This window comes from Nycticebus coucang, chromosome 7 (assembly GCF_027406575.1).
Source record: "Nycticebus coucang isolate mNycCou1 chromosome 7, mNycCou1.pri, whole genome shotgun sequence".
NCBI lineage: Eukaryota > Metazoa > Chordata > Mammalia > Primates > Lorisidae > Nycticebus > Nycticebus coucang.
In genome coordinates this window covers 64,299,377-64,327,053 of record NC_069786.1, presented here as the reverse complement: position 1 = coordinate 64,327,053, position 27,677 = coordinate 64,299,377, and the positions used below count along the sequence as shown (strand labels likewise).

At 40.7% G+C, this 27,677-nt stretch overlaps 1 protein-coding gene across 3 annotated transcripts in view; it reads left to right on the top strand.

Annotated features, from left to right (window-relative positions):
• STK39 (serine/threonine kinase 39) overlaps positions 1 to 27,677 on the top strand; it is a 298,177-nt gene that overhangs the window by 104,448 nt on the left and 166,052 nt on the right. For all 3 annotated transcript variants that reach the window (XM_053597698.1, XM_053597700.1, XM_053597699.1), the window contains exons 6-10: positions 2,739 to 2,848; positions 3,670 to 3,771; positions 6,094 to 6,227; positions 15,167 to 15,215; positions 15,318 to 15,383. In XM_053597698.1, the coding sequence (XP_053453673.1) occupies positions 2,739 to 2,848; positions 3,670 to 3,771; positions 6,094 to 6,227; positions 15,167 to 15,215; positions 15,318 to 15,383 (461 nt within the window). The remainder of the gene's footprint in view (positions 1 to 2,738; positions 2,849 to 3,669; positions 3,772 to 6,093; positions 6,228 to 15,166; positions 15,216 to 15,317; positions 15,384 to 27,677) is intronic.

Genomic DNA, 27,677 nt, shown 5'->3' with positions numbered 1-27,677 from the left:
TTCTTCCTGGTTGTTTTCCTTAAAGGAGCTTTTACCCAGATCCCCCAGTCATTCCTAGAGGCAGGCCGATAGACTGGCCTCTTGGTGCGCGCGTAGCCTTTGATTCCATGTTGCCAGAGAAACGTTTGTGGTACGTTCGTGGTTTCGTGCCCAGAGAGTCTGGCTTCCTTTCCTTTGGCTGCATAGATGAACCCTTAGAAAACAAGGACAGCTTTTCACACTTAATGTTCTGGTTTTATTTTATTTTTTTAACTGTCACATGTAAGCTGATTGAGAGAATATACCAATTTTCCTGTTTACATACGCACACTGTGTACTTTGGCCAAAATACTCTGTTTCTCAGTACACGTGAATCTTTCTGCATTTACATTAGCCATACGCAGGAGCAAACTGTGTATTCATTGTATAGTCAGAAGAGTCTGTAGATGTTAGGATTGGTGGTTTTTGCTCCTGAAATTCTTGTTCTGAGATTTAAAGACATTTAACCATCTGGTTATGACTTTAAAGGGAGTGTTCAAAGTGGAGGCTATGAATAAATATGTGAATCGTGAAAGATATATTGGAGAGGTATTGTCAGTAATGAGTCGCTGCTGTATATCTTTCTGAGCTGTTTTTCTAGCTTTTTAAAAATGTCTAATGTAAGCAGATAGTATTTTTAAGGAATTTAAAAAATATTCAACGTTAAGTATGGATTTTTATCTAGATGATGTCTTTTAGGAAGAGACTTTAGGGTGCAGGGTTGCTTCAAGTGCCTATAAAGCCATCTGTTTTTCCTTCAAACAGCTTTTACCTGTATTTTCATTTACAGATGATATATTTTTAATATTATCATGTGACAAAAGCATTTTAATAAAAATAGGAATGTTGAACTTCTTTTCAGAAATATACATTAAGTTGAAGTTAATAATTTTGAAAACCATATATTATTTCCCTGTAGTAAAGTAAATCCTTACAAATGATTCAATTCACCTAAGTCTTTTGTAAGAGAATGAATCGAATCTTCTCCCAACCACGGGCAACTGATTGATTACGAAGGTTTCTTTTTGCAAGACTTCAGTTTTATGTTTTAGAGTTGGATACATGTAAGCACATTACATTAAATAGCAATTTTTCAAAATACACATTTGTACGATATTAACTTGAGAGTAGCAGTTAGATCAGACTCCATTTATCAGTTTTCATTCCTTTTACTTGTTTTTGAAATCCTGTTGGGAATATGAGTAAATTTAAATGTGAGTAAAATGAAAGAATGACTGTATTTCCATTCAGGGAACTAGTTACAATGTTATTAAGTCACACTATTGTATAGCTTAATATTACAGGCCTAATGCAAACAGTAATGCATTTTGACCTTGGTTTGTACTTGAGGTTGTTCTTTGGTAATTCATGTCCTGTCATCTTGTCATCCTGTCATCCTGTCAGTGGAGACCAGCAAGGGAGAATTATATGAGAGCAATTTGCAGGGGCTCAGATTGCATTGTGTGCTGTGGCATTTGGAGGTGTTGATTACCCTTTTCTATTGCTGTTACATCTATCAGCTTACTATCCAGCAGTTCTCAACTTGGCTATTACCACTAGATACAGTAGTCCTGAATAATTGGTACTTGAACTTTTATGCAGGAGTATTTGTGTTAATAATCACTAGGTGTTCCTTTCTCTATTGTTCATATACTTTTTGCACATGTGACTGTATGCATATATAGGCTGAGTATCCCTAATCTGAAAATTTGAAATATTTAATGCTCCAAAATCTGAATCTTTTTGAGTGCTAAATACGATATTTAAAGGAAATGCTCATTGGAAAATTATGGATTTCTAATTTTCAAATTAGGGATGTTTAACTAGTTAAGTATATAATACAAATATTCCCAAATCAGAAAAAATCCGAAATCTGGAATAGTTTTGGTATAATAATTAATTCATCATCTCATAAAAGGAGCTTCTAGTATATAATGGGTGTTAAGAAAAATATTATGTAATTCTATAAATGGCGACATCTGTATTTATGAAAATTACCCAGAAAGCAAATATTGGGCACCCCCCCAAACAAACAAACAAACAAACAAACCAGTCTTTGCTAGCTGCATTTTCCCTTGGTATTGATGGCTGTAGATGGACAAATATAGGCATATGGGCTTTATATACCTGGCTTGTGGATTTGCTGTTGTAATTTTGTTTAAGGTATTAGCACTATTTAAGCAAGGACATGAGAGTGTAGAAAATGGATGTTATTTGTCCTTTATTAAGAAAAAAAAAAAAAGAAACCTCCCCAAACATTGATGACTTAGAATAAAAGAAGCTAGAAAATAATTGTAATAAAAGAAAAGCATAAAAAGGAACCACAGGACACAGAGTTTTACTGCCTCCAGTGGTATTTTTATTAATGACTTTCCAAAATGAATCTTAGCTAAAAGCCCAGAATTTTTATATTTGGGGCTTTGGGAATATGTTTATATTTTGATTGATGTTATAATTCTTTATGATTTCTTGACTTTTGGTACCTTTTTAGTAGAAAATATAATTTGGTATCCTGAGCTTTAGGCTGGCAGACATGCTGGCCTGTTCCTGTGATGGTATGCTCTAAGCTGTAGGGGATGGCAGGCTGGCAGATCTGTCCTGACACACCTGAGAGAGCACCAAGAGCTAAAGCTCGCCAGGAAGAAATACATTCAGAAAGTCGGAACTGATAAACAATAATGTCTTATGTAAAATAAGGGTGACTTTTTTTTCCCTTTCAGATTTTGGGGTAAGTGCATTCTTAGCAACGGGGGGTGATGTTACCCGAAACAAAGTGAGAAAAACATTCGTTGGTACCCCATGTTGGATGGCCCCTGAAGTCATGGAACAGGTAAAAAAAAAAAAAAAGTGATATTTTGATGGCTATAGCACAGTGCTACATATCATTAATGCACTAACATTTCATTCAGACTAATCATTTTATTTTATTTTACTTTATTTTTGAGACAGAGTTTCACTTTGTTGCCCTTGGTAAAGTGCTGTGGTGTCACAGCTCACAGCAACCTCAAACTCTTGGGCTTAAGCGATTCTCTTCCTCAGCCTCCCAAGTAGTTGGGACTATAGGCACCCACCACAACACCCGGCTGTTTTTTTAGAGATGAGGTCTTGCTCTGTCTGTCTCTGGCTCAGACTGGTCTTGAACTCATGAGCTCAGGCAGTCCATCGGCTTAGGATTACAGGTGTGAGCCACGGTGTTTGGGCCAGACCAATCACTTTTTTTCTTTCTTTTTTTTTTTAAGACAGAATCTCATTTTGTCATCCTTGGTAGAGTGCTGTGCCATCACAGCTCACAGCAACCTCCAGCTCTTGGGCTTAGGTCATTCTCTTCCCTCAGCCTCCCGAGTAGCTGGGACTATAGGCGCCCACCACAACGCCCTGCTATTTTTTTGTTGCAGTTTGGGTGGGGCTGGGTTTGAACCCACCACCCTTTGTATATGGGGCCGGTGCCCTACTCACTGAGCCACAGGCACCGCCCCAGACCAATCATTTCAATAGAATGCATCATGTAACTGAGATTTAACACCTGATTGCTGTCTCTCAGCAAACTCAGAGTTGTGCATGAAAAGCTATGGGTTTTTGACATAATATGGACTTAGTGATGTAAAACATGCCTACTGTGTAATTGTATTTTTTTCCTCATTTCTTTCTTAGGTGAGAGGCTATGACTTCAAGGCTGACATGTGGAGTTTTGGAATAACTGCCATTGAATTAGCAACAGGAGCAGCGCCTTATCACAAATATCCTCCTATGAAAGTAATTACAATTGGAAATAATATGTTGGGTTTGAAATGCGATTGGACAGAATCTGTTCTCTCATACTCTTGAGTATCATCATTTTTCTCTCAGACCCGAGGAACATTCATGGAGGGAATGCAGCCCAGTTTGATCATTGTGGTGGGCACAACAGGGCCATCATAGTTCAGTTCCCAGCTGTGACACCGGCTTTATGTTCTTAGCTCCGTGTTGAAGAAAGAATGTGATCAGGAGGCTTGATGCAGGTTGATTGCTATGGCAAATGCTGTTCATTACTCTTTTGCTAGATAACCCCAGGTTCCCAAAGAAAATCTAAAAATTGATTATAGAGATGTCAGCTTTGCAAATGGATTTCCAAGACTTTTGGGATTTTAAAAACCATGGTCTACATTTTCACCCCTGCTCTCACAGTGTAGTTGAGACAGCCACTGTGGTTTTAGGAAATAGCATATGCGGTAGGTACTATTTTCAGGGTTTTGTTTATTTTTTTAACCTACCTTAAGATTTCTTAAGCCTACATTAAGATTTCTCTTAGTTCTAAGGTAGTGGTATCAGCGCTAATGTACTCAACTGGATTTTGTTTTGAGGCTGGAATAGTTCAGTGGAAATTATGAGGCTATTTTACAGAGAATGTGGCCTCTGTTGTTTTATGGTAGAAAATCCAGGAGTATTAAAAAAACCTGAGAATAAAAACGTGATTATAGTTTCACTGGTTAAAAACAGTAATACATTCTTGTACAAAATTTGGAAGTACAAGTAAGACTAAAGAAGAAAAATAATCATCCATAATCTCACCACCCACAGATAATCTCTATTAAGGTTTTAGTGTGTTTTATTTCATTGTTCCTTCTATATATTTAAATACATATTTTTAACCTAGTCGGCATTTTAGTATATGTGTGTGTGTTTGTGCCATCAACATGTACGTGTATGTGTGTGTGTGCCTGTGTGTTTGGGTGTCTGGGTATACATACTTGATTTTGCTAGCAGAACATTTTACAGTTGAAGTGTAAACAACTGAAGTCACCTTTTGGAGAAAAAGCATAGAAGTAACTCAGAACTTTTTCTTCCATGCAGTTTTTCTTATTTCTTGTCTTCTTTCTTTCCCCGACTTCTTAGTATTTCCCACCTGAATCTAGAGTTGTGCTTGTTAACCCCAGACTCAAGTTCTAGTTGTTTGGATTCACAGTCCCCCATTTCCCCTGTCAGCTATTATCCTCCGCAGATAATAAACTGTCACTTTCATCTGTTATCTAGTCATACCTCTGAAAGCATTTGAAAAGAATCATGTATATCACTTGTGTAAATTAAAGCTGATTAATGAAGTCTGTTCATTTTATAGGTCATTAATTTCCTGCACTATATATATAATTTTTTTTTTTTTTTTTTTTGCGGTTTTTGGCCGGGGCTGGGTTTGAACCCGCCATCTCTGGCATGGCCGGCGCCTTACTCCTTTGAGCCACAGGCGCCGCCCCACATTCTATATTTTTTAAAAGAAATAATTTTGACTTTAAAAAATTAAATTTCCAGGGCAGCGCCTGTGGCTCAAAGGAGTAGGGCGCCCATCCCATATGCCGGAGGTGGTGGGTTCAAACCCAGCCCTGGCCAAAAACTGCAAAAAAAAAAAAAAATTAAATTTCCAAAGTGGAATTTTTTACTTTTTGACTTAAAGTTGTATTTTATTTTATTTTGTTCCCTTCCAAAAGCAGCATGGCCTTTTGATCTCAGTTATACTCATTATAGTCTGGCTGTCTTTCAGCGTCTTACTGAATTAATTTCTTAATTTTGTCTTTTTTTTTTACAATTTTCGGTATGCTTTCTCATTTTTTTAAAAGGAAATCATGTTACCTCCTGGGATGCTGTGGTTTTATTTTTAGGTCTAGTAATGTGTTACACAAGCCTTGAGTACAGGCAGTTCCTTACTTATGAATGGTGTGTACACATGAACATTCACTACTTTTCTGGCCCTCTCCTTCTCTCCCTCTGCTTTCCCAACCAGCCAGTGCCGGAGCTACGTGCTCCTCTAGGCGGTCTAAGAACCAGTTCCCAGAAAGTTCTGTCCGGGTCACTTTAGGATCATTCTTAACACAGAGAGCAAATTTTTAAGTTCTATCAGTGGAATAACAAAAAGCTTAAAGGGCACAGGAACAGATTTGCGAAGGGAAATGGATACTTTTAGCACAATTTCTGGAAAGTTAAAATCGTGGGAAAACACATTTGTATCTTATCAAAATAGTCTTTGATGCTTTTGTGAGAAATTAAGAACTTGATGGTGGCAGTCACTGTACTGACCTTCTGTCTTCACGTGTGTTTCTGCTGCAGGTGTTAATGTTGACTTTGCAAAATGATCCACCCACTTTAGAAACTGGAGTAGAGGATAAAGAAATGATGAAAAAGTACGGCAAGTCCTTTAGAAAATTACTTTCACTGTGTCTTCAGAAAGATCCCTCCAAAAGGTATGTTAAACTTAGTGGATGACTTGATGACCTGGCTTGAGTCATGACAAAAAAAAGCTCTGTTTGTGGATGGGGACAGGCTGTGTGAGGACACTGGAAAGGTACTTCTAGTTTCAGGAGAAACCCCTGCTCTGCCTTCCACATTTCCAACCTGTTCATGGAAGACAGTGAGGGCCTAGTCTGGCGGAAGTGAGTACAGGATGAGGGAGGCAGAGGAAAATTTTTGGTGTTAGTAAGATTCACCATGCTTGTTAGGTGTGGGCTCTGTCATCAAGAAAATGAAGTAAAGCAGAAATGGAGAGAGATTGGCAGGGCTGCATTCAGAAGCTGAGCTAATATTCTGCTCTGTGTAGGTTGAGCTGACCTCTCAGGATTTGAATATCCTGCTAGCTCCAGTCGAAACCAGGCAGAGCTATTGAATTTTGCATGAGCTTCCTTTTAGTTGCAGAACAAGTTGTTTGTGCTGTTTAAAAGATTATCAGTAAAGAAGATTAAGGAGATTTTTACCTTAGAAAGATTAATCATGTAAACAGAAGCAAACAGCTTGAAATTAACTTTAGTAGTTCCTGTTTATTCTTGGGTTAGCACTCTGCACCGTGGTGTGTCTGTTTTCTGAGTCCCTTTTCTTCCTTCTTAGTTTCTGTAACTTTGAAGTATCCTGGGTGATGATAACGGAGCCCACTGTTCCTCATCCCTTAAAGGAGAAATGTTACTGATGTGACCCCCACACAGGTTTTGCCTGGGTAAGATCCCTCTGCAGGGACGTGGTTGTGTGCGGTCTTATCCTAGCATTGACCTGGAGAGGCCTCTGAAAGGGGACTGTCTAGCCCAGTCCACCCAGGCGTCCAATTTGATACCTGTATTTTAAAACATGATAACTGAACTCTTTTTCTTTCTTTCTCAGGGAAGGACTCTGAAATAAGTGATTCCTTTGTTTTTAATCTTCAATTCTTTATGAAACTTTTGCTAAGCCTTTAACCTTTACACAGTAATTTACTGTTTGAATAGGCTTCCCTTCTCTAGATTAAACACAACTTCCATAATTTGACCCATTCTTTATAGCTGCTCTCTTCGTTCCTTTCTGTTTACTGAATTAAGGAATCTTTTCCACATCTGTCGCCTTTCTTAAGGAGCCAGGTCTAAAGACCGCTGTTAAGCATGGTGAATTATTTATTGTAAAGGGGATGATGATTTTGTTACACACATACCTGCAGACTTCTTCTCTTGAGCATTCTCAGTGGTCCTTTACATTTGATTTGCAGGCCTTGGTTTCCCTCCGTAGTTTCTTCATCTTTATTGAGATCATCTCTTCCCTCTCCTTTCAGGTGAAATTGCTCTTAGATTCTAATTTTGTTCTTCAGTCTTTGCTTGTCTTTCCCTTGTGTTTGGTGCCATCTCTAAAAGTAAATTTTTGACATCACCAAGGAAACAGTTTGATCCTCTGTCGCCTGGTGAGACAGGTACTTCTCTTTCCAGTCTGTACTGGGTTATTACTGATGGTCTCTGAGATCCTTGAACTATAGTACTCTAGATCCCACCTAGTGGTTGTGAGCTGCGATGTCATACAATCCCAGTTTTTAAACAAAATGTGTAGTTTTATGGGGCAGAATTGTTATGTACTTATGTTCTAAAAAATAAGTTTTTTAAAAAGTTTAATTCACATGAAATTCAATCAGTTCAGTTAGTCAAAGTATCAAAAATTTTGAGTTAGTGTATAGCAGTGGAATTTTACATTCTAGTGCAAAGGATATAGTATTTGGTGTTTCCGTGATTGATAAGCTATGCTGCAGAAAGCATTGGTGTTAAATCTTTTTTTTTTTTTTTTTTGAGACAGAGTCTCAAGCTGTCACCCTGGGTGGAGTGCTGTGGTGTCACTGCTCACAGTAACCTCAAACTCTTGGGCTCAAGCAATCCTCTTGCCTCAGGCATTAAATCTTAATTCATCACTAGTTTTCTCATGGTTAATTAGAAATAGTTTCCACCCATCTAATTCATTGAGATGCCCATCTACTAAGGCAGTAAAATGAGGATCTTCTTTTTCATCTGTACTTAGTGCCTCAGCCTGGCCTTCATGGGCAACTTGAGTAGCTCAGAGTTCTCCAGGTATCTGGCTTATTCTTCAGGGCTCATTGATGCAGACTCTTGCAGGAATTTTTTCAAGGTTGGTTCAGATTCAGAGTGCATCTTGTCTTTATTGTTCACAGTAGCTTGGATCAGTCCAGTTGTTCCACAGGCGTTGTTGACTGTTTGCTTCATGAAATGCACTAATGATGTAACATCCTGTCCCTGAGATTTTACTTTTTCCTCCTCTTCTGTTCTGAATACTTCATACTTTTCCGTAATAGGGAAGAGAAGCAGCACAGCACAGAGGAGGTCAGGACCATTCCACATACATCAGCAAAGTTAGCATGTAAACAAATTGTTTGAAAAACTGGTTGGTGACCTCAGATTGGCCTCTGGAGGAGCCAGTGTTGACCCTGCATGGCCACTCTGCCCCAACCCTCTCCAGTGCTGACTCTTAACACTGTATTTCTTTAGGAGGTTTGTAATTTTTTCAGAATAAATTAGATTGACATACATTATATTTAGTGAACCATTTTTATTTCTTGATAATCTTGAAAGATTCACGTCAGGTTCCCTCTCCTCTTACCAAAAAGAAAAGAATCTTTTAGAAAAGAGCCATACAACATATATTCAAATTCTTAGGAAGCCTTTCTCTTACCCTTTTAATAACATTATTGATGTACAAAGTGTTAACACTTTAAGGATGTCTTTATGACCGGATCATCTCACTGCTGTGCGGTTGTTCTTTACAGCAAGCAGACTGTTAGCGGTGCACCGACTTCCCAGGCAGCTCTTTCATTTAATGAAAAGACACAGATGTTGAGGATGTATGTGAGGAGTTCAGGGGAAATAAATGATTCCGGAAATCTTAGAGTACAAAAAAGCAATATTGTTGAATTTTTTATATAGGATGCAATTTTAAAATATGTATTTGCTACTAAATTGATAAGTACACATTTAACTGCTGTACAATTCAGAAAGAAACTACATTTTCATTCTGTTCTCCCTTTGTTTATGCTCCTCAAGAGAGTTCCTGCTCTTCTTCTGCCCTCTTTCCACCTGTCTTTTTTTTTTTTTTTTGAGAGAGAGTCTCCCTCTGTCGCCCTGGGCAGACTGCCATGGTGTCGTCGTCATAGTTCAAAGCAACCTTGAACTCTTGGGCTCAAGCTTTCCTCTTGCCTCAGCCTTCTGAGTAGCTGGGACTACAGGTGGCTGCTACTATGCCACAGCTAGTTGTTTTATTTTTAGTAGAAATGGGGTCTTGCTCTTACTCACACTGGTCTCGAACTGGTAACCTCAAGCAATCCACCCACCTAGCCCTCCCAGAGTGCTAGGATTACAGGTGTGAGCCACCATGCCCAGGCTCTTCCACCTGTTTTTTGTTGCTTATTTCAGATGCTGCATCTTCTTAGAGTTAGGTAGGTCTGAGTGTGGTCCCAACCTCTGTTTCATCATTATTGTACAGCTTAGTTTCCTTGTCTTTACATTGGGCTTAATAATGCCTACTTAATTGGATTGCTGTGAGGATGGAAGGGGATAATGTATGATAGCTCCGTGCCTGGGAGTTTCTCAATGCTCAGGAAATTGAGATTGACAGTCATTATTTGCCCTTTTTTTCCTTGACCAAATACAGTTATTGCATCTTTTATGCAATAATTGCAGTACATTGAATATATAGGATGTCCATAAAGTTTGTGTGCAGTTTACTATGTTAAACTATTCTAAATTGAGCGTGAACTTTATGTTCACCCTATGTGTCTTTTGTAGCACTTACTGTGCTGTGTATGTTTATTGATGTACACACCCAAATTCCTCATAAGTTTGTACGTTTTTAGAAAGCCGAACCTATTCCACTTACTGTTTATGTTCAGCGTCTGTTCTGTATTATATACTCAGTACTATTTCTTGAACAAATGGACACAGTTGGGAGCTTGCAATTTGGGCATGATTTGGACCCATTACAAAGAGTTTCAGAAGCGAAAACCAGATTTGAGCACGTTGAGAAGTGCATGAAAAATTTCTGTCACTTTTTATCATTTCTGTTGTCTGAGTATAGCTCATCTACCTAGCTGAGTGGTATCAAAGCCCAGGTATTGTGGAATACCTTCTGAACAACGAATGAAAAAATATTGTAAGAGAATACTGACCAGAGCAGATTGCCTCTTATAGATGTGCTCTCAGGTTGGTTGGGAGTACGCTGTGGTTTTTGTTATTCTTGAGAACTCAGGGGCCTTTCCTTATTAAAGAAAGTCCTCACCCAAGTTTGTATTCTGCATTGGCATAGACAAAGAATTGCTTATATTTGCATAGTAGAACATCTTACAATTTCTTTAAAAAAGAAAGAGCCTTAATCTTGTAGGTTACATGCTTTGTACGGATGGCAAGTGTAATAGGAACAAGCATCTTCTTGAATCCACAAGGAGGAGGGTTTTGCATAGATAAGCCCATGAGAAATGAATAAGACTGGAATATTTCCTTGAGGAGTTGGGTAGGGGGAGAAAAACAGCTTTGCCAGAGGTCAGCAGGCTGTTAGAACTTATTAATGCAAATTGTTAGAACTATTTAAAGTATATCATATTCATCTTGGGTCCTTTGAAAATTATTTTCTCAGTGGACTTTGGTTCATCCATATGTATTAACTGAATGCTCTAAGAGATTTTCTTCTGAAAAGGTTGGTACTTGCAGACTCCTGTATTGTTTTGAAGGATTTGAAATTGAATCATCACTCAAATCCTAGACCATTATTTTGGTTGCTTGGTAGCATTTTTGCATTTCTCGGTGACAGTGTTTGTACTCAGACTGCACTGGGTTGCTGGGTGATTGTGAGCAGTCACGGGGGACGTGACTGTGCTTGCAGAATCCCTTCTGTAGTGTGCTCAGCTAAAAGGTAGTGGCCTCATGGTCCTACTATGGCATAAAATGAAGACAAGTAAATAAACACATAAACAAAACTCACAGCAGAAACGCCTGAAATCATATGGGCAGTAGAGATACCAGCTTTTCTTACACTTTCTGTCTCTTCCTTTCCTCCATGATTTTCCTCATTTTTTCCCCAGTTTCATTCTCTCATACTCTCTCATGGAGACGGATTGGCACATGTAGGATTTAACCCCCAAACTATTACATATCAGCTGATTTAAGCACAAAAAGGAACCAATGACCTGCTATTTATTATTCTCTGTGTAGAGCTGGAATGACTTCACATTGAAGCCTATATATGTACAAAAAGAAACAAGGATGTGGGTTCTTCAATCAAACCAGTTCTAATTTCTTACATATTGTGTTTTGGGGTTTACTGGCGAAGGCTCAGTATAGGTGGAGTGTAGAGAAAGGAGTTTTCTCTCCTCTGCCGTGTGCTTTTTCCCCTTTCCGGTTTCGGTGACCACGGAGATAACCTTGGTGGGGAAGGGAAGATATTTTCCCAGCCTAGTATCTCACGGTACGCCTGGCATTTCTCAGCCTATTCTCCACATTGGTCCTACACTTGACTCTTCAGGTGCAGGAGGAAAGGGGCTGTGCAGAGGAGACAGGTAGCACTTGGGCACCCCACCTTAGCACCTCCACTGCCCCCTTTCCTTTTTTTTTTTTTGAGTCTTATTTTTATTTCATTCTCCTATTCCCCAGTGTTTTGAACAGATGCTTAGAGTTTGGTGCTAACTAAATCTGGCTCCAGGAGTTGTGGTACTGTGTCTGAATGAATAGCAGCGTCGCTGTTACCCCCTATCTGATTACAGCCTGGGATGAGCTACAGCACTTACTGTTGTGTGCTAGGCGTTGAGGGAGTCAAGAGGAATCCCATGTGGTCCCTGCACTGGAAAGGCTCATAACGCAGTGGGGTGGAGGCAGGGAGAGGGAGGAACAGATAGCTGTGGGATGGTGGTGTGGTGGCCTGGGGCATGAGCACTAAGCAGGGAGCCGTGTGTGCCACTTGTGGGAGCTGGAAGAAGTATCTTTGAGGATGGTGACATTTAAATTGGCTCTTGACTGACGAGCTAGGGGGTGCCAGTTGGTTATGAAAAATTTTGAAGCAAGAAAAAAAAAGCTGTGTGCGCTTTGTCACGAGCTAGTAAGAGAAGAGTGAGAATATCATCTAGTTGAAGAGTAGAGTCACCATAGGGCTGGGGTGGCGGGGCTAGAGCAGTCAGGATCTAGAAACCCTGCTTCCCTCACTGGTCACTGAAGTGCAGGAGGACTGGTAAGAGGTGATCTGCTTTGGTTTTTTTTTTTTTTCTTTTTCTTTTTCTTTTTAAATGCTAACTTGGGAAGGAGGGTGGAGGGTGGCTGATGAGTGGGAATGAGGGAGGCTGTTTTAGCTCTCTATTGGCCAGAGCTAAAATTAGATGAGAGTTTCAAACAAAGCAGTGGCCTTGAGTTCTTTCTTCAGCTTAGGGTTCTTTTCACTTTTAAAAATAAAATCTAAGTTGTTCTGTATGCTTCCTGGTTTTTAAAATTTTGTTTCTTGCTGTGAGTTGCCAAAAACAATGTGGTGGTGTGTTTTCCAGTCCCTTGTGTAACAGTCCTACCGACCCCGTGCTCTCTCAGCAGCCCCCTCTTCCCCAGCCACAATCCAAGGGCCTTATTTTGCTGCTTTTCTGACTCTTCCCTGCTAGGTTGCAAGTTGTTGAAGGTACCGTTTACGTTTGTCTGTTCACTGTGATGTGCCTGGGACCTAGCATGATATCTGACAGATAGTAGATGCTCCATCAACATTTGCTGAGAAAGTGAAAAGGTGAATTTGGAGTACCCAGAGGCCAAAAACATTGCTGAGGACCTGAACGAGCACACTTTAAATAATAACCAAAGTTAGATCCTGTACAAGACTACACTAATGTTTAGCTAGTTTTATAAGGTGCTAATTCACACCTGTTGTTTAAGATTTATTTATGCAAAGCAAGTAGCAGGTAGCAGCTGCCACTTACAATGAATGTGGAGATTGAGGGTTCTTGTGTAACCCGTGTTCCACTTGAAATCCAAGAAAAAAAGCAATTAACAATTTAAATAGAAAATTTCTTTGCACAGAAATACAGCTTATGGCTCCCCATAGACTTACAGGATTTGTACAGATGTACTTAGTGACATTTCCTAATTGTTTTTTACACTTAGGTTTGGTCTCTGGGAACATTTTAGTGGAACTTCCTGATTCTAAAGCAGTGGTTTCCAGTGGTTTCAAGTATGAGGATTCCTTTTAAATTTGCACTCCCCACCCCCAATGTATTTAAGCCCTATTTAAGCCCTTTATTGCCTGAGAGAACAGCTCAGGATAATTCAGTAATGATTCAGTAATGCTTCCCTGACCCCCACTTTTTTATTAGGAAAAATTTAAAATATACACAAAAGGTTACCCCCCCCCAAAAAAAAGGATAATACTTAACTCTATACCATCACCTACATTCAACAATTATTAATATGTTCTGTAGTTGGTATATCTGTTTTATGTTTTATTTGCAGAACTGTTTGAAAGTAATAGAGTTAATACTTCAGTTTGTATTTTCTTCACATAAGGACATGTTCTCATGTAACCATGATTCTGCTCCATATCTGAGACAGTGAACAATATTTTCCTAAAATTGTCTATTATCCAGCATATTCACATCCCGTATCTCTAATTATTTCCAAGTGCCTTTGGTAGCTTCTGTCCCACGCTCCCCGAGCCTAGGGTTCAGTCAAGGGCTGTGTGTTACATTTGGTTTTATGTTTCGTGAAGTCTGCTTTCCTCTGGAGTTGGTCCTTCACATCTCACCACATCCCCTGTGACCTTGACATTTTGCAGATATCAGGCCAGTTGTCTTGCAGACCATCCCACGCTCTAGATTTATTTGGTTCTTTCTGCTCTGTTGCTTTCTTGGAAGGAACTGTTGATGAAGGAAGCTACTCTGTTTGGAAGAATGTCAGTTAATAAACGTAGAAGGAGTGACGGGTGTAGTAAATCAGAATTCTGCCACCTCCTATGGAGTGATTATTTAAGGCAAAGATGCTAACACCGAAAGGTTTCCAGGAACAGGATATTCATACAATGTCAGGGTATTACCCAACTGAATACTTGCTAATTGAAGTGGGGAAAACATGCCCTTTACCCTGGAGAGATTTGGGGCCTGGGGACCAAGTGGTTAACCATCACGGACAGTGCAGTGACCCAGTAGTACCTGCCTGGGAGTGCTGCAGTTCTGAGCTGCACGCCACCGTCTATGAAGTATTCTTGTCCCAAATGCTTAATTAAACCTATTCCAGCATTCAAATCTAACTTTCAGTTTTCAGGAAATGTAGGATAGAGAAACAAATGACACCTTGAGGAAATAAACCCCTCTAGGAATGTTTTCCAGTGAATTTGCATTTTATTAATTGTGATCACATTCACCTTCATTTGAAAGCAGTAGTCCATATATACTTGAGACAGGTTTTTTTTTCAGTGGGCAGACAGAGCTTGGGCCACGAGGTGCGTGGGCTCGTGGTAGTAACTCCTGCTCTTGGGGAATGACAGAGCACAGTAGATTGTAGTTTCTTTGACAAGGTCATATTGCAGCTTGTACGGTTTCTTAATAAATATAGAAATTTAGCTCACAGATGTGTCAGTCTGCCACCTTTTCGAAACACTGAATTCAGTTAGTGAAGTGTAAAGATGAAGGATGGAAAATTGATCACGCCCCAAGCACTTAACTTATAGGAGTTTATGTGTTTTGCAGTAGAGGTGTTTGGAAAGAACTGGAAAGTTGGCACTATTTTATTTGGAGCCAGTTTACGATTAATTTAGTTTCTGTTTTTTTGCTATTCCTAAAATTGGTCTTCCAAGAAATACTCTAAGGTTAAGTTGTTTCATCAAGGCAGTGTATTTATTAAGTGGTCATTGTTTCAACTCTAATTTATTATTGATCTTTCAGGCCCACAGCAGCAGAACTTTTAAAATGCAAATTCTTCCAGAAAGCCAAGGTAACATGCTTAAAAACCCAAGTAAATCTGCTATTTTGAAATCACAATGAATTTACATGTATCGTATTTGATGTTAAACTGTTGGGATTATTTGTTTTGCAGAACAGAGAGTACCTGATTGAGAAGCTGCTGACAAGAACACCAGACATAGCCCAAAGAGCCAAAAAGGTAAGCGCCATTAGCTCTCATGACCCTGCAGGAGTCAGTTCCTCCTCAGGGAAGTGAAACCCACAGAAAAACAGGAAAAAGATTTCCAGATAGTCAGGACGTGCTATTTAGAGGTTATCCAGCTAGTGAGTACTCAGATAACTGCATTTGCCCTTTGGTTATCTCAGCTTGTTGTTACATATTTAGGTGTGGAAACTGTGTGAAATGCAAGCGATTTCTTTTTTTTCCATTTATCAGCTTTGTTTAAAGAAGTTCAGAAATGAGGGGATGCAATGAGGTTTAAGTAGTGGAAAGGTAAAACATCCTTTTCTTTGGGTTTTATAAGAGAGAAATGGACAATTTTTAAACAGCTTGAAGTGCTGAAAACAAAATTTGTTTTTAATGGTTGTTTGGATGTCTATAAGATATAACTATGTCCTTATAAAATACCCATGGTCATTTTTTGGTAGTCTGCCTTATGTTAACTAAGTTACGGTAATGATTCGCTGAAAAATTTTCCATTCTTGGTTTTAGATTTTTAAAAATGGCGTATATGAACGAATGTCTTTATTTATATATGTATTTATCTAGAGTTTTACTTATTTGCAATTACGGATTTCTTTATGGTAGGAAATTTAACCTACAAAATTTAACCTCTGGTTTGGTTTTAAAATTCTATTGGATTTTTTTTTTTTTTTTTTTGAGACAGTCACTATTTCACCCTGGATAGAGTGCTGTGGTGTCACAGTTCACAGCAACCTCAAATTCTTGGGCTTAAGTGATACTTTTGGCTCAGCCTCCCAAGTAGCTGGGACTACAGGCTCAGCTATATGGATATTTATAATTAAAAATAATATAGTCACAGATTTAGAAAAGGAGGTTCTACCCCCCACCCCCTTATAGTTATAGAGAAAGTTGAGTTGTCTGTGCTGTAAATAAAATGGCAAAGAAGTGTGCTTTAGAGATTGCATCTTGTCTTACCTAGGTATATGTAACTGAATGTTAACTTCCAGACATTGCCTTTTCTAAATTTTCTGAAATGCAGTTAGCTGATGCTTTAGAATTGTTTTAAACAGATTTTGAAGTAGTCTGCAAGAAATGACCCACTCTGGGAAGGTGTCTGAGCACCGCTCTTGGAGCAACAGACTTCTGTGGGCTGAACTGGGTTCTGGGCTGGGTGTGGGGACGGTGGTGTGGGAACAAAGAAGATGGGGCACACTGAGAAGCTGAAGCTTCAGTTTAAGGCAACAGATTAGAAACTGGAGTGCCACCAGAGTTTGAAGACTCCTGTCAGCCGACTGAAGGGAGGATCCTGGAGGGATGTGTGGAGGTGCTGGAGTTCAGCAGGGATTTTTTTTGATTAAGTATCTGAATTGGGAGCCATAGTTGAAAAAAGCTGTTGGCTTGTACAGTACGTGCCCTGCCCACAAAGGAATTTTTCCCCCCTTTGGCTTATACTCTCTTTTGCTGAAATGTCATCTGATCTCATCCTGTCACCTGTTGCTGGAGAGGGGGTTTCCAGGCTGCTCTCTCTCTTGAGCTTTGCCCTCACACTCCAGCTCCTTTTTGAGTGGCCGACCAACCTCTCCATTGTGGCAACTCCAAGGAACTTGCCTCTCCTCCAAGCCTAACTGCCCTGTGCTCTGTATTCCTTCCTGAGCCGCCAGCCCCCAAAGCGCCAAGCCCTGAGACCTCCTCCCCCACGTGGCTTCCCTGTATGGCCCCTGGTCACGTCCTCACCTCGTTTCACTCTGCAACTTCCCCTGTTTTTAACTGTTGTCCTTCCTTCCCTCCTTTACGTTCTTTCTTAGATACTACTGCAAGGTTAACTTCCCGACGTGCGGCCTAATTGCTCAAAAGTGTTCCTGAAATTAAACAAAAACAATCACAAGAGCAAACAAATGAAAGAATGGCTCCTGTCTAATATAAAGACCAAGCTCCTTAGCCTTGAATTCCTAGCACCCCTTCCACATCCAGCCAGACTGCACCACCTGTATTTTCCCCTGGTTCAACCCAGACTTCCCTTTGGGGCTTCCATCAATTTGGGGAAAGTGAAGAATCTCTTTAGACTTTCTTTCCTTTTTTTTTTCCCCTTTGTAAATATTTAATTTATTTATAACATATCAGTGTGCTGTACATTCTAACCCCAATTTTATGTGTGAACAATGAGAAGCTAGAGTTTTGAAAGATGTGATTTTTCAACCACGTCTCTGTCATTTACTTGCTCCTAGATTTTATACATACGTCTCCAGGCCTGTTTCATCATCGTCCCTTCATATGGAAGGTGACTGCACAGCTCAGAGTCACTTAGAGGAGTAAAGGGAGGGTATAAATTAGTTCTTTAGTATATTATAGAAAAAAGCATGGTCCGTTATAATGTTATCCTGGCTCTCGAGCTTCGTAAAGCTGTTTTCCTGTCATGAGCCTCAGTGTAAAGTCCACTTGGGCTGTTAGCTGTGGTCCAGCCCTTACCTGTAGGTTCTTTGGCAGGTGCACCGGACAGGACAGCTTCAATCATGGTGCATTTCTTGTTCATAGTAAGTGCCCACAGATAATTTGCTGACTGAATGATCACATGTGCTTGATTAAAACATTGAACATTTGAAACTGTTTTTAACTTACTTAAATCTCCCCCTCCCCTCCCCACAAGGCTTGGCACACTCTTGCTCCTAGGACTTCTGTTAACACTGGGCAGCCTCCCTTCCTCTGGCGTGTGGGACTGGTGAAGTAACCATGACCTTCATGATTGAAAGTTTCTCATACAGACGTGGGTACCAGGAAGTAAATGTTATTTTCATCACCATGTGCAATAAAACGCCTTATTGTAGGACATCTTTGCTTGTCTTAGGTTCTTATAGTGTTTAACTTTTGTTTAAAAGTTGGTTTAGGGGAGTCTTCAGTGTTATTTGTCCTCGGACGTCTCTTTATTGAGATCTCCTCAGCTCCTTACCTTCCTGTTCCCCGTGGGCCTCCTGACTGACCTTGCCCTGGTTTCTGTGATACCGATTTATTTGTTCCTCAGAGGCTACTTGTTGATGTTGGTTCTGTGGCTTTTGTCTTCTCAGTTTGTTGTTTTCTGCCTAGAAACAGGCAGTCCACCGATATGCTGGTGTTTAGATGTTCTCAGAGGACATTTAGGCAGCCATGCTGATTTTCAATTTACAGTCATAAACAATATTCTTTTCTCCCTCATGGCAATCAAAATTCAGAGACATTTTCAATATACATTTTTATAATAACATTTAACATGACTGGTTTTTATATTTAAAATAGAGAGGGTCTCATATTGTGTCTGTTCCTAGAAAGTCCCATGGAGCCCACCAGTGCTGTCCTTTGGCAAGAGAGAGCCAGACGCCCGTCACACTCACGTTTGGCCAGAGTGTGATGTGTGGGTTGGGCGCCACGTAATGGGCGTCTGTAAGGTGATCTCGTCTTCATCCAGATTCTCTAAATCACACACACACAATATGTAACATGGGAACATATCATTGTGGCTTCTACAGTCATTTACTCTGTAGAATGATTGTGTGTGTGTGTGTTTGATATTGTAGAAATTAAGGATATTCGTTTTCTTCCTAGAGGCAGAGCCTTTGATCCATTCTGGGTTCTTTTCTTGGCAAGTAATGTTATTTAGGGAATCATCTTGATTTTCTTTGGCTCTCCTTTTTTTTTTTCTTTCTGTCTGTGAAATGGAAATTCTGTCTGACCTCAGGCATGTGATGAAGGGTAATGAGAGATAGGATGTTCCTGGATATTCTACGTGTATTCTAAATGAGGCGAGGCTAGTAATGATCAATGAGAACAGAGTTAAGTACGTTTAATAAAACTTCTTTTCAACTTTACACTATTTCTGTGCATGAAAAGGCTTCAGAGCCATCGCTGCCTCTCCTGTGACTCTTTGGGGCCTCTCTCCAGCAGGCTTTTGGGCTGAAAGCTCCCACATGGTGTTCCATTCTTTACTCTGCTGGATTTACTAGGTGTGAGAGGTGTTAAAATTGAGTGCAGATGCTCAGGGCTGCGTGCATCTTCTGTAAGAACTTTTAATCCTCTGAGTTGGCTGATGTCTAAGTTTTATGTTAGTGATACGAACCTTGGGTTTCCAGGTTCACACATTCATATGCTTTCTGTGCCTTTCTAAGACCTGCATATGGCAGCACAGAGCTCAAGGGGCTAGAAGCTACACAGATGTTTGAATGCCAGTTGATGAACCAGACACCTTACTGTCCCAAGAAGGGATGAGGTGGAAAAATACAGCACGTAGTTTTTATTATTGTGGTTGCCTTTGTTTTAATTGGAAGAGTAGAACATATACTGATTTTTACTAGAATTTTCTTAATCATGAAATTGAGGAATTAGAAATGGTCAGTCCTTGTCAGAAGGAGGGAAAGGGTGTTGTATAACTGCTATCTTTGGCGGGACCACTGTGACTTGGAAACACTGAGACATCATTTGTGTGTCCCAACATTTCTTGCATTAGACCGTAAGATTGATTTCATGTTAAGAACTCAAGCCTCTTGGTCCCATGTGATCCTCCTGTGTGCTTTAATCAGTAGGTAAGAAGATTATAATTCACATTTATTTAATACTTAACTCTGTGTTGATAACTTGTCCTATTTGCTTTTACTTTTTATTTTGAAATAATTTCAGACTTATAAAAAGTTAGCAAAATAGTATAAAGGATTTCCACATATATATTTTTCTTACTCTTTATTTTAAAATGTTTAAGGTAAATTTTAGGCACAGTATCCTTTACCTCTAAACACACGTCATTGTATATTTTCTGAAAACAAGGATGCTCTCATACACAGCAGCAGCACAATTTTGAAAACCAGGAAATTAACACTGATAAAATGCTAATGTATAAATTTTAGATCTTCTTCAAATTTTGCTCATTTTGTCATTTTTTCTCATTAAAGTCATTCATCTGGTCCAGTATCCAATCCAGAAATCATTTAGTTATTATATTTCTTCCCCCCTCCCCCACCCCCTTTAATCTAGAGCAGTCTTTCTTTTTGTTACATAGCTGTGGTACTTTGAGAGAGCACAGGCCAGTTAATTTTGTAGAATGTCCCTCTGTGGAGGTTTGGTGAGTCTTCATGCTTGGATTCAGTTATGCACCTTTCAACAAGCACGCTTAGAACTGATGCTGTGTTTTTCTCGGTGTATCATAGTTAGAGGCCCATGATACTGATTTCCTTTACTGCTGACATTAACTTTGATCACATGCTTTTGGTGACGTTAACTTGGATCACATGCTTAAGCTAGTACCTGCCAATTTCTTTGTTGTAAACACAAGTATTTATTTTTAATAGGAGGGATTCGTTAACATTTACATTCAACATTAAAAGGTAAAGTGAATGTGTTTACCGTATTGGATCATTAATTTTTTCTTGAGAAAACATTTATACTTCATAATATTATGGCTTCGCATTCATAGGTCATTAAGGATTGCATTTTCCTACGACTTAGAACTAATCATGTGTACAAAGAATACTTTGCTAGCAGATTCAGGCTGTAAGTGGAGGTGGTGCTGCTCCTGTGCCTGTGTCTGTTGCTGTGTATGAGAGCATTCTTGTTTTCAGAAAATATACAATAAAGTACATTTAGAGATAAAGGATACTGTGCCTGAAATTTACCTGAAATATTTAAAAAATAAAGAGTAAGAGATAAAATAGTTACAGAAATCCTTTATACTATTTTGCTAATTTTTTTTGTAAGTCTGGAATCAGCACAGCCAGATCTGTGTCCTTTACTGGGTGAGCTGCCTGATCTCTCTGAGCCTAGCCTGTGACAATAAATATTGTCTAGCTGGCAATATTTATATTGTGTTGCCCTGAGGAGGAGCGATGACCCAGGCAGGGTGTCTGGCTCTGCGTCGAACACCTAGTAGGTACACAGTCAGCAGTGGTATTGCGATTTCATATGAACAAGGAGAATGGTTATTGTGGCTATAAAAGACTAGACATTTTAGAAATTCCTGGTGAAATTGGGAGAGAGCAGAGTCTGTGAGTGGGGTGAGGATGGTTGGTGAAGATTATTTATTGTCGTTGCTTTGGATGGAATGAAGAAGAGGCCCATAGAAACCTACAGAAAGAAGAAAGAGAATTGCAGTAGTTATTTCACTGTTGTGGCCTAGTCACCTATCTTTACGTTCTCTTTTCTGATCCATTAGAGTACTACAGCAGGCCAGAACCAGGGCTCTCACTGCAACTAACCCTGTCTGCCAAAAGAAGGGTGTGGTGTGTGTGGGGAGGGGTTTGTGAGAAGCTGACAAGAAGTAAGAATTAAATGCACACACAGCTGACATTCTTTTACACCTTTCAGATCACTTTCATATATGGTCTGTTATTTTTTTCCAAACAAACAATGGTGCTTGAAGACAGTTAGAGGAGGTGTTATTATCACACTTTATAGATGACTGTGTTAAGAGGTGAAAAAGACCTGCCCAAAGTCCCACAGCTAATAAGAGGCAGGAATGAATTCCAGTTCTTATTTCTGGTTCTGTGCTCTCTCCATGAAATTGCACCTCAGAAGAGAAAAGGAAAGGGAGAGGACAGGAAGGAAATCTAGAGAGGGCAGGCAGAATTAAATGGCATATGTCGGAAAAGGGCGGCACATTGGTCACGCTCAGAGCCGGTGGTCCACCATTTAACATGCACAGGGCGGGTGTCCATGCAGTTCATGGGTGTTAGGACACACTGTAAGCCTCACTGTAGGGACCTTGGAAGCTTGCCAGAGTTCTGGTAGGGATGGAGGGAATGAGGTGATAAAAGGGCTTTGGATTTCCTGATGGAGAGAGTCAGCTAGTACGTTTGGTAGCATTGGTGCTTGTTATGGATCTCAGAAGCCCAGCTTCTCATTCATGAAATGGCTAAGGTAATAATACAGACCTGTGTTTGGGAGGACTCAATTAGGTAATGTGTGGGAAATATATAACACAGCGGTTGGGACAAAAGAATCAAAAAAGGGAGCAGGTTATTACCATCATTATAGCAAAATCACATATATTGCTTTCATATGCGGTTTTGTTGTCATAGTGTCATGACTGCCTTTGTAACTTAGGGGTTTGCTTCTGCTGTAACAGCCGCTCCCATTGTAATCACTGCGACCAGTAGTTGGCACTGAGGTGCAGATGACACATGGACACAGTCTAGGCAGTGAAACTCGCCTCTCAGTGGGGAGCACATGAGCATCACAAGACATTCAAAAATCAAAGCATAGTAGAGAATAAATGCCTTAGGAGAGGGGCCTGGTCTGGAAAGGGTCACGGAGTGGTTGACTGGAGACATGGGGAGGGACAAGAGAGAAACATATTATTATTATTATTATTTTGAGACAGAATCTTCCTTTGTCTCCCTTGGTAGAGTGCCGTGGCGTCACACCTCACAGCAACCTCAAACACCTGGGCTCAAGCAATTCTCTTGCCTCAGCCTCCTGAGTAGCTGGGACTAGAGGCACCTGCCACAGTGCCCAGCTATTTTTAGAGACAGAGTCTTGCTCTGGCTCAGGCTGGTCTAGAACTCCTGAGTTCAGGGTAGTCCACCCACCTCGGCCTTCCAGAGTATTAGGATTATAGGCGTGAGCCCCTGTGCCCAGCCTTGAGAAACATATTTGTTGTACACCTTCATGCATTCCTGCTAGATTCGTGGTTCCCATTTATCTCCATTACTGCAGCTTCACAACAGTAAGATAGGCTGGGTAATAGTCCTGGATAATAAGACACGTTGGACTACATGTGTTAAGAATGGTTTTTTAGAAAGATGTACATGTTTGGAAATAAGAGCAGAAAAGAAAAATCAGATACTAAAATGGGGTTAAGCCATTCCAAAAGGGTTACAGGATTTGAGAAGACCATAAAGGTCTGGGTTCATTCTGCTTCCCTTGATCTGAACAGGGAGGCCTAAAAGGGTTGGGCCTGGGCCACAGCCAGCCACGTGGTCACAGAGCAGCAGTCTGAAGCACCCCAGTGTGCTGCCATTTATCTCTTCTTTTAGTCAATAAGGAGGGAAAATTACTTTGAGTTTCTGCAGAATTGCTTTTATACCCGTCCTGGAGGGTTATAATTAATTGATAAGATATTGGAGGTTATACAGGTACACAAATACGGTGATTTCAGACGCTTGCCGGCTGGATTTTAGCTGTGTCCCAAGTTTCCCCAGTAGATGGCAGCAGTGGGTTTCAGGTCTGCGCGGACGTGCAGGGTGAGGCAGCCGGGTGGCTTTGGGCGAGGTCTGACCCCGAGTGGAGCCCTCTCAGGTATGTTAAGATGCTACGGGGCACTTTAGTCATTTGGGGTGTTGTTTCACTGGGCAGAGGATTGACGTGTGATGGCTTAAATGCTTTCAATAATGATCACTCTTACTTTATTTTACTTTTCTTTATTTTGAGACAGTGTCACTTTGTCGCCCTCGGTAGAGTGCTGTAGCGTCACCGCTCACACGTCCACCTTCTCTCGTCTCAGCCTCCCAGTAGCTGGGACCACAGGCCCCCGCAACGCCCCACTGTTATTTACAGAGGAGGGTCTCGCTCTAGCTCAGGCTGGGCTTGAACCCTGGAGCTCAAGCGATCCACCCTTTCTGTCAGCAAATCAAAATAATCTAACATTTGTGTTATGCATAATTCATAACAAAAACATACTTATGCATAATTCATGTCAAAAACAAAAGTCTTAATTTTGAAGACAGGACTGGAGCATATCCTGTATTTTGTGGTCAGTTCTGGGTGGTGGCAGGCTATTTTCAGAAAACCCTCTGTTTCTGAAGTTCTCCCATAGAGCCAGATAAATCGAGGTGACAGGGAGTCACAGTGTGTGATGATAATTATGAAGAAGTGAATTGGCCTCTAGGATTGCCTCACATGTTAGGGATTTATTTATTTATTTATTTATTATTAAATCATAAACACATAGGTCATGTATACATTAATGCATTTAGGGGGTACCATGTGCTGATTTCATATAGAATTAGGAATGCTTATATATATAAGTACTGGTTAATATATACCTCATCTCGTGTACTTAATTATAGTGTTAAGACATTTATACTCTCTGCTAATAGATCCGACATGTACCCTTGCATTATGAACCATAGGTGTGATCCCACCATTCACCCTCCCTTCATCTGACCTCCCCTCTTCCTCCCAACCCCCCTCCTCCCTTCTTCATCCTGGGCCGGTAGTTGTGATCTATTGTTCACAATGAAAGTGTGAGTGATTGTAAATTGGTTTCATAATAGTACTGAGTACTTGGATATTTTTTCCTCCGTTCTTGAGATACATGTTAGGGATTTAATATAAAATACTCCGTGCTCCGGGTAGGCTGGAGCACGTGAGTCCTCTTCCTGCTTCGCGTTTCTCTGCCCACTTCCTGTTTAGCAACCAGCACGTGGGTTGGTAATAAATCTCATCCCAGGCTCCGGTGCTGCAAGGGCGGAGGACAGTGTGATCCAGGACGTCTTTTGTCCTGTTTTAGAGCTCAGAGGACAGTAGCCCCCTGGGGTTAAAGTTACTGATTTTTACAAGGACCATCCTTGGGACAGGTGTCTCCAAAGTGTAAGCTCACTGATGTTTTCATTAATTTTTGAGTTTAAACGTTTTGTTCTGTAGTCAGTTTAGATTCGAGGTAGGATTCGTTTGGCTAGAAAATTGCTTTCGCCACTAGGGGGTGCTGTCAGAATAGTTCATGTCCCCTAGAGTCTGTGGACAGGGAATGGCAAAAAGTCTTTGCAATTGTCTTTTTGCACCGCGTCTGCTGTGGGGAGCTTGACTGGTTGTGTTGGGTGTGAATTAGGCAGAGGTAAGGGTAAGGGAAAGAGCTAGGAGGGAAAGCAGCGTAGAGGATTACTTTCAATTGCTGAATTGAAGTAAAAATAAAATTAAAAAAAAAAGCATGTATCTGGGAATAGTAGTACATTCTAGTTGCATCTGGGAGCTGAAACGATTCACTCTGGAAATTGTGGTTTGATGATCCCCATTTAGGGGGAATGCCTATGTTTTTAGACTGAAATATCTTTTTTTTCTTTTTTTTTGGTAGAGACAGAGTCTCACTTCACTGCCCTCGGTAGAGTGCCGTGGCGTCACACGGCTCACAGCAACCTCCAGCTCTTGGGCTTACGTGATTCTCTTGCCTCAGCCTCCCTAGCATCTGGGACTACAGGCGCCCGCCATAACATCTGGCTATTTTTTTGTTGCAGTTTGGCCGGGGCTGGGTTTGAACCCGCCACCCTCGGTATATGGGGCTGGCGCCCTACTCACTGAGCCACAGGCGCCGCCCTAGACTGAAATATCTTTTAAAGACAAGCTTTGTAAACATTTATGGATATTGGAGGTTTGCTTTTGGAGGTTTAGAAATAAGGACCTACATTCTGAAAATAACGTGAGAAACACTGTTTTGCAACTTTAGTTTTCTGAAAACTGATTGCTTCTTACTACTGGGAACGAATAGGCAGAGTCAGTGGCCTCATTCCACATTCAGTTCAGTTTTTGAGGTCTGCATATTCAAATGCTTCATTTTTGCCTTTGGGAAGTTTGCTAACTTTTCCTGCAGGCTTGTGTGGGTGAGCTAACTTTTCTGGAACTTCATCGGCATGTGTGTGCTCAGAGGAGTCCCCGACTGTCCACCCTTCTGTGCCCCTGTTCACCCGGCAAGCATCCTGCTAACCTTTGAGGTGCTGCCCTTATGGCAGCCACCCTTCCTTCAGCCTTTCCGCTCTGTTTAACCCTAACAAACGGTTTCTTCTGGAACTGGATAGGCCATGGAGAATGGAAAGGAATTTGACTAGAAAAGCTAGTATAAAATGCAGAAAACCTGCATTTCATAAACATAAATGCATTTTATAAATGTTATCAGCAGATATGTTTTTGATCTTGTCAAAACTAATATGATTGTACCTTCTCCCTGATTTCAAAGTCTTTCATGGCTTCTTGTAAATTATAGGATAAGAGGCAAGGTGCACATATCCTGGAGGGTAGGGACCACACAAGGCTTTCCATAGTGTGTGTGTGTGTAGCCTTTCCTTTGGCCACTTGCTACCTCAGCCTCTGATACACCTTTCTCCCAGTACTGGCTCTACTTTTCTACCACGGCACTCCTGAAACGGCCACATGTGTTTTCCATGAAGGTGCATGTATTGCTCCCTCTCTCTAGAAGGCCTCTTCCTGACCTTGTGTCTTTCCAAGCCTCGCACCCTTCTGTGAATCTCCCTCCTACTATCCACCCCACACCCAGACAGTTCCTCGGCCTGTTTCCTGTGTGACTTTGGTACCTTGAGCGAGATTCTGCTGTTGCACTTACTGTCGCTTGTGGTTTACTTCTCTGTACTTTTATTGTCTGTGCCAGACCGTGAACTCTCCAGGAGCAGGAATGGTGTCATATTATTCCCTATGTCCCCAGTACCTAGCACAGTATCTTGGTCCATTAGCAACTATTTTTTGAGTTGAAGCTCAGCAAGCAAGATTGTGAAGTCATGATGATAGCTGTTAGGGGAGCTGATATGAGGGCATGAGAAGAGGGAAAGCACGTCTACTCTTAGCTTTAAAAGAGAATAGTTGAGGGCGGCGCCTGTGGCTCAAAGGAGTAGGGCGCCGGCCCCTTATGCCAGAGGTGGTAGGTTCAAACCTGGCCCCAGCCAAAAACTGCAAAAAAAAAAAAAAAAGAGAGAGCGAGACTAGTGAAGATGGCTTTTAGCTGATGCTGTATTCTTACATTTCAAGTGTAGGACTCAGGGTTTTGCTGATCCAAGGTTTAAACTTCTTGTTAGCATCAACTTGCTGAGAGTCTTGGGTGAGGCAATTAGTTTGCTTCATCTTTGCTACCTTATCATAAAATAAAGTGGTAGATTTTATTGTCTAATAATTGTGAATTACACACCATGGATTACTTGACAGGAGAAGTTTAGTCTCTACCACTCAGCACATCCTCTCCATTGTCCATTTTGACTCCCAGGCGGGACGCAGGTGTGTTTTACTAGTACCTGAAGCCACATTCAACTAGGAAGGTATTGCAAAACTAGTTTCAGATTAGTTGTTAGTACTCTCTAGTTTTGGTTACCTGTTACTTATCCCTTAATGTAGGGAAAATAATTTTAACTTTTTGCATCATGAGCGTACAAATCTTTAAAATGAGTGTGATATTTTGGAGCAGGGAAGGGGAAAGTGACAGACAGTAATGGAACTTTTGCGCATTACGTGGAAAGGAAGAAGCCATGGTCAGTGGGAGGAAGCTGGACGTCTTGCTCCCTTTCCTCTCTGGCCTCTTATGTTGTGGTTATTTAGTCACAGGGAATGGGGTGCGGTCAGCAGGGGCGGTGCCCCCCTCCT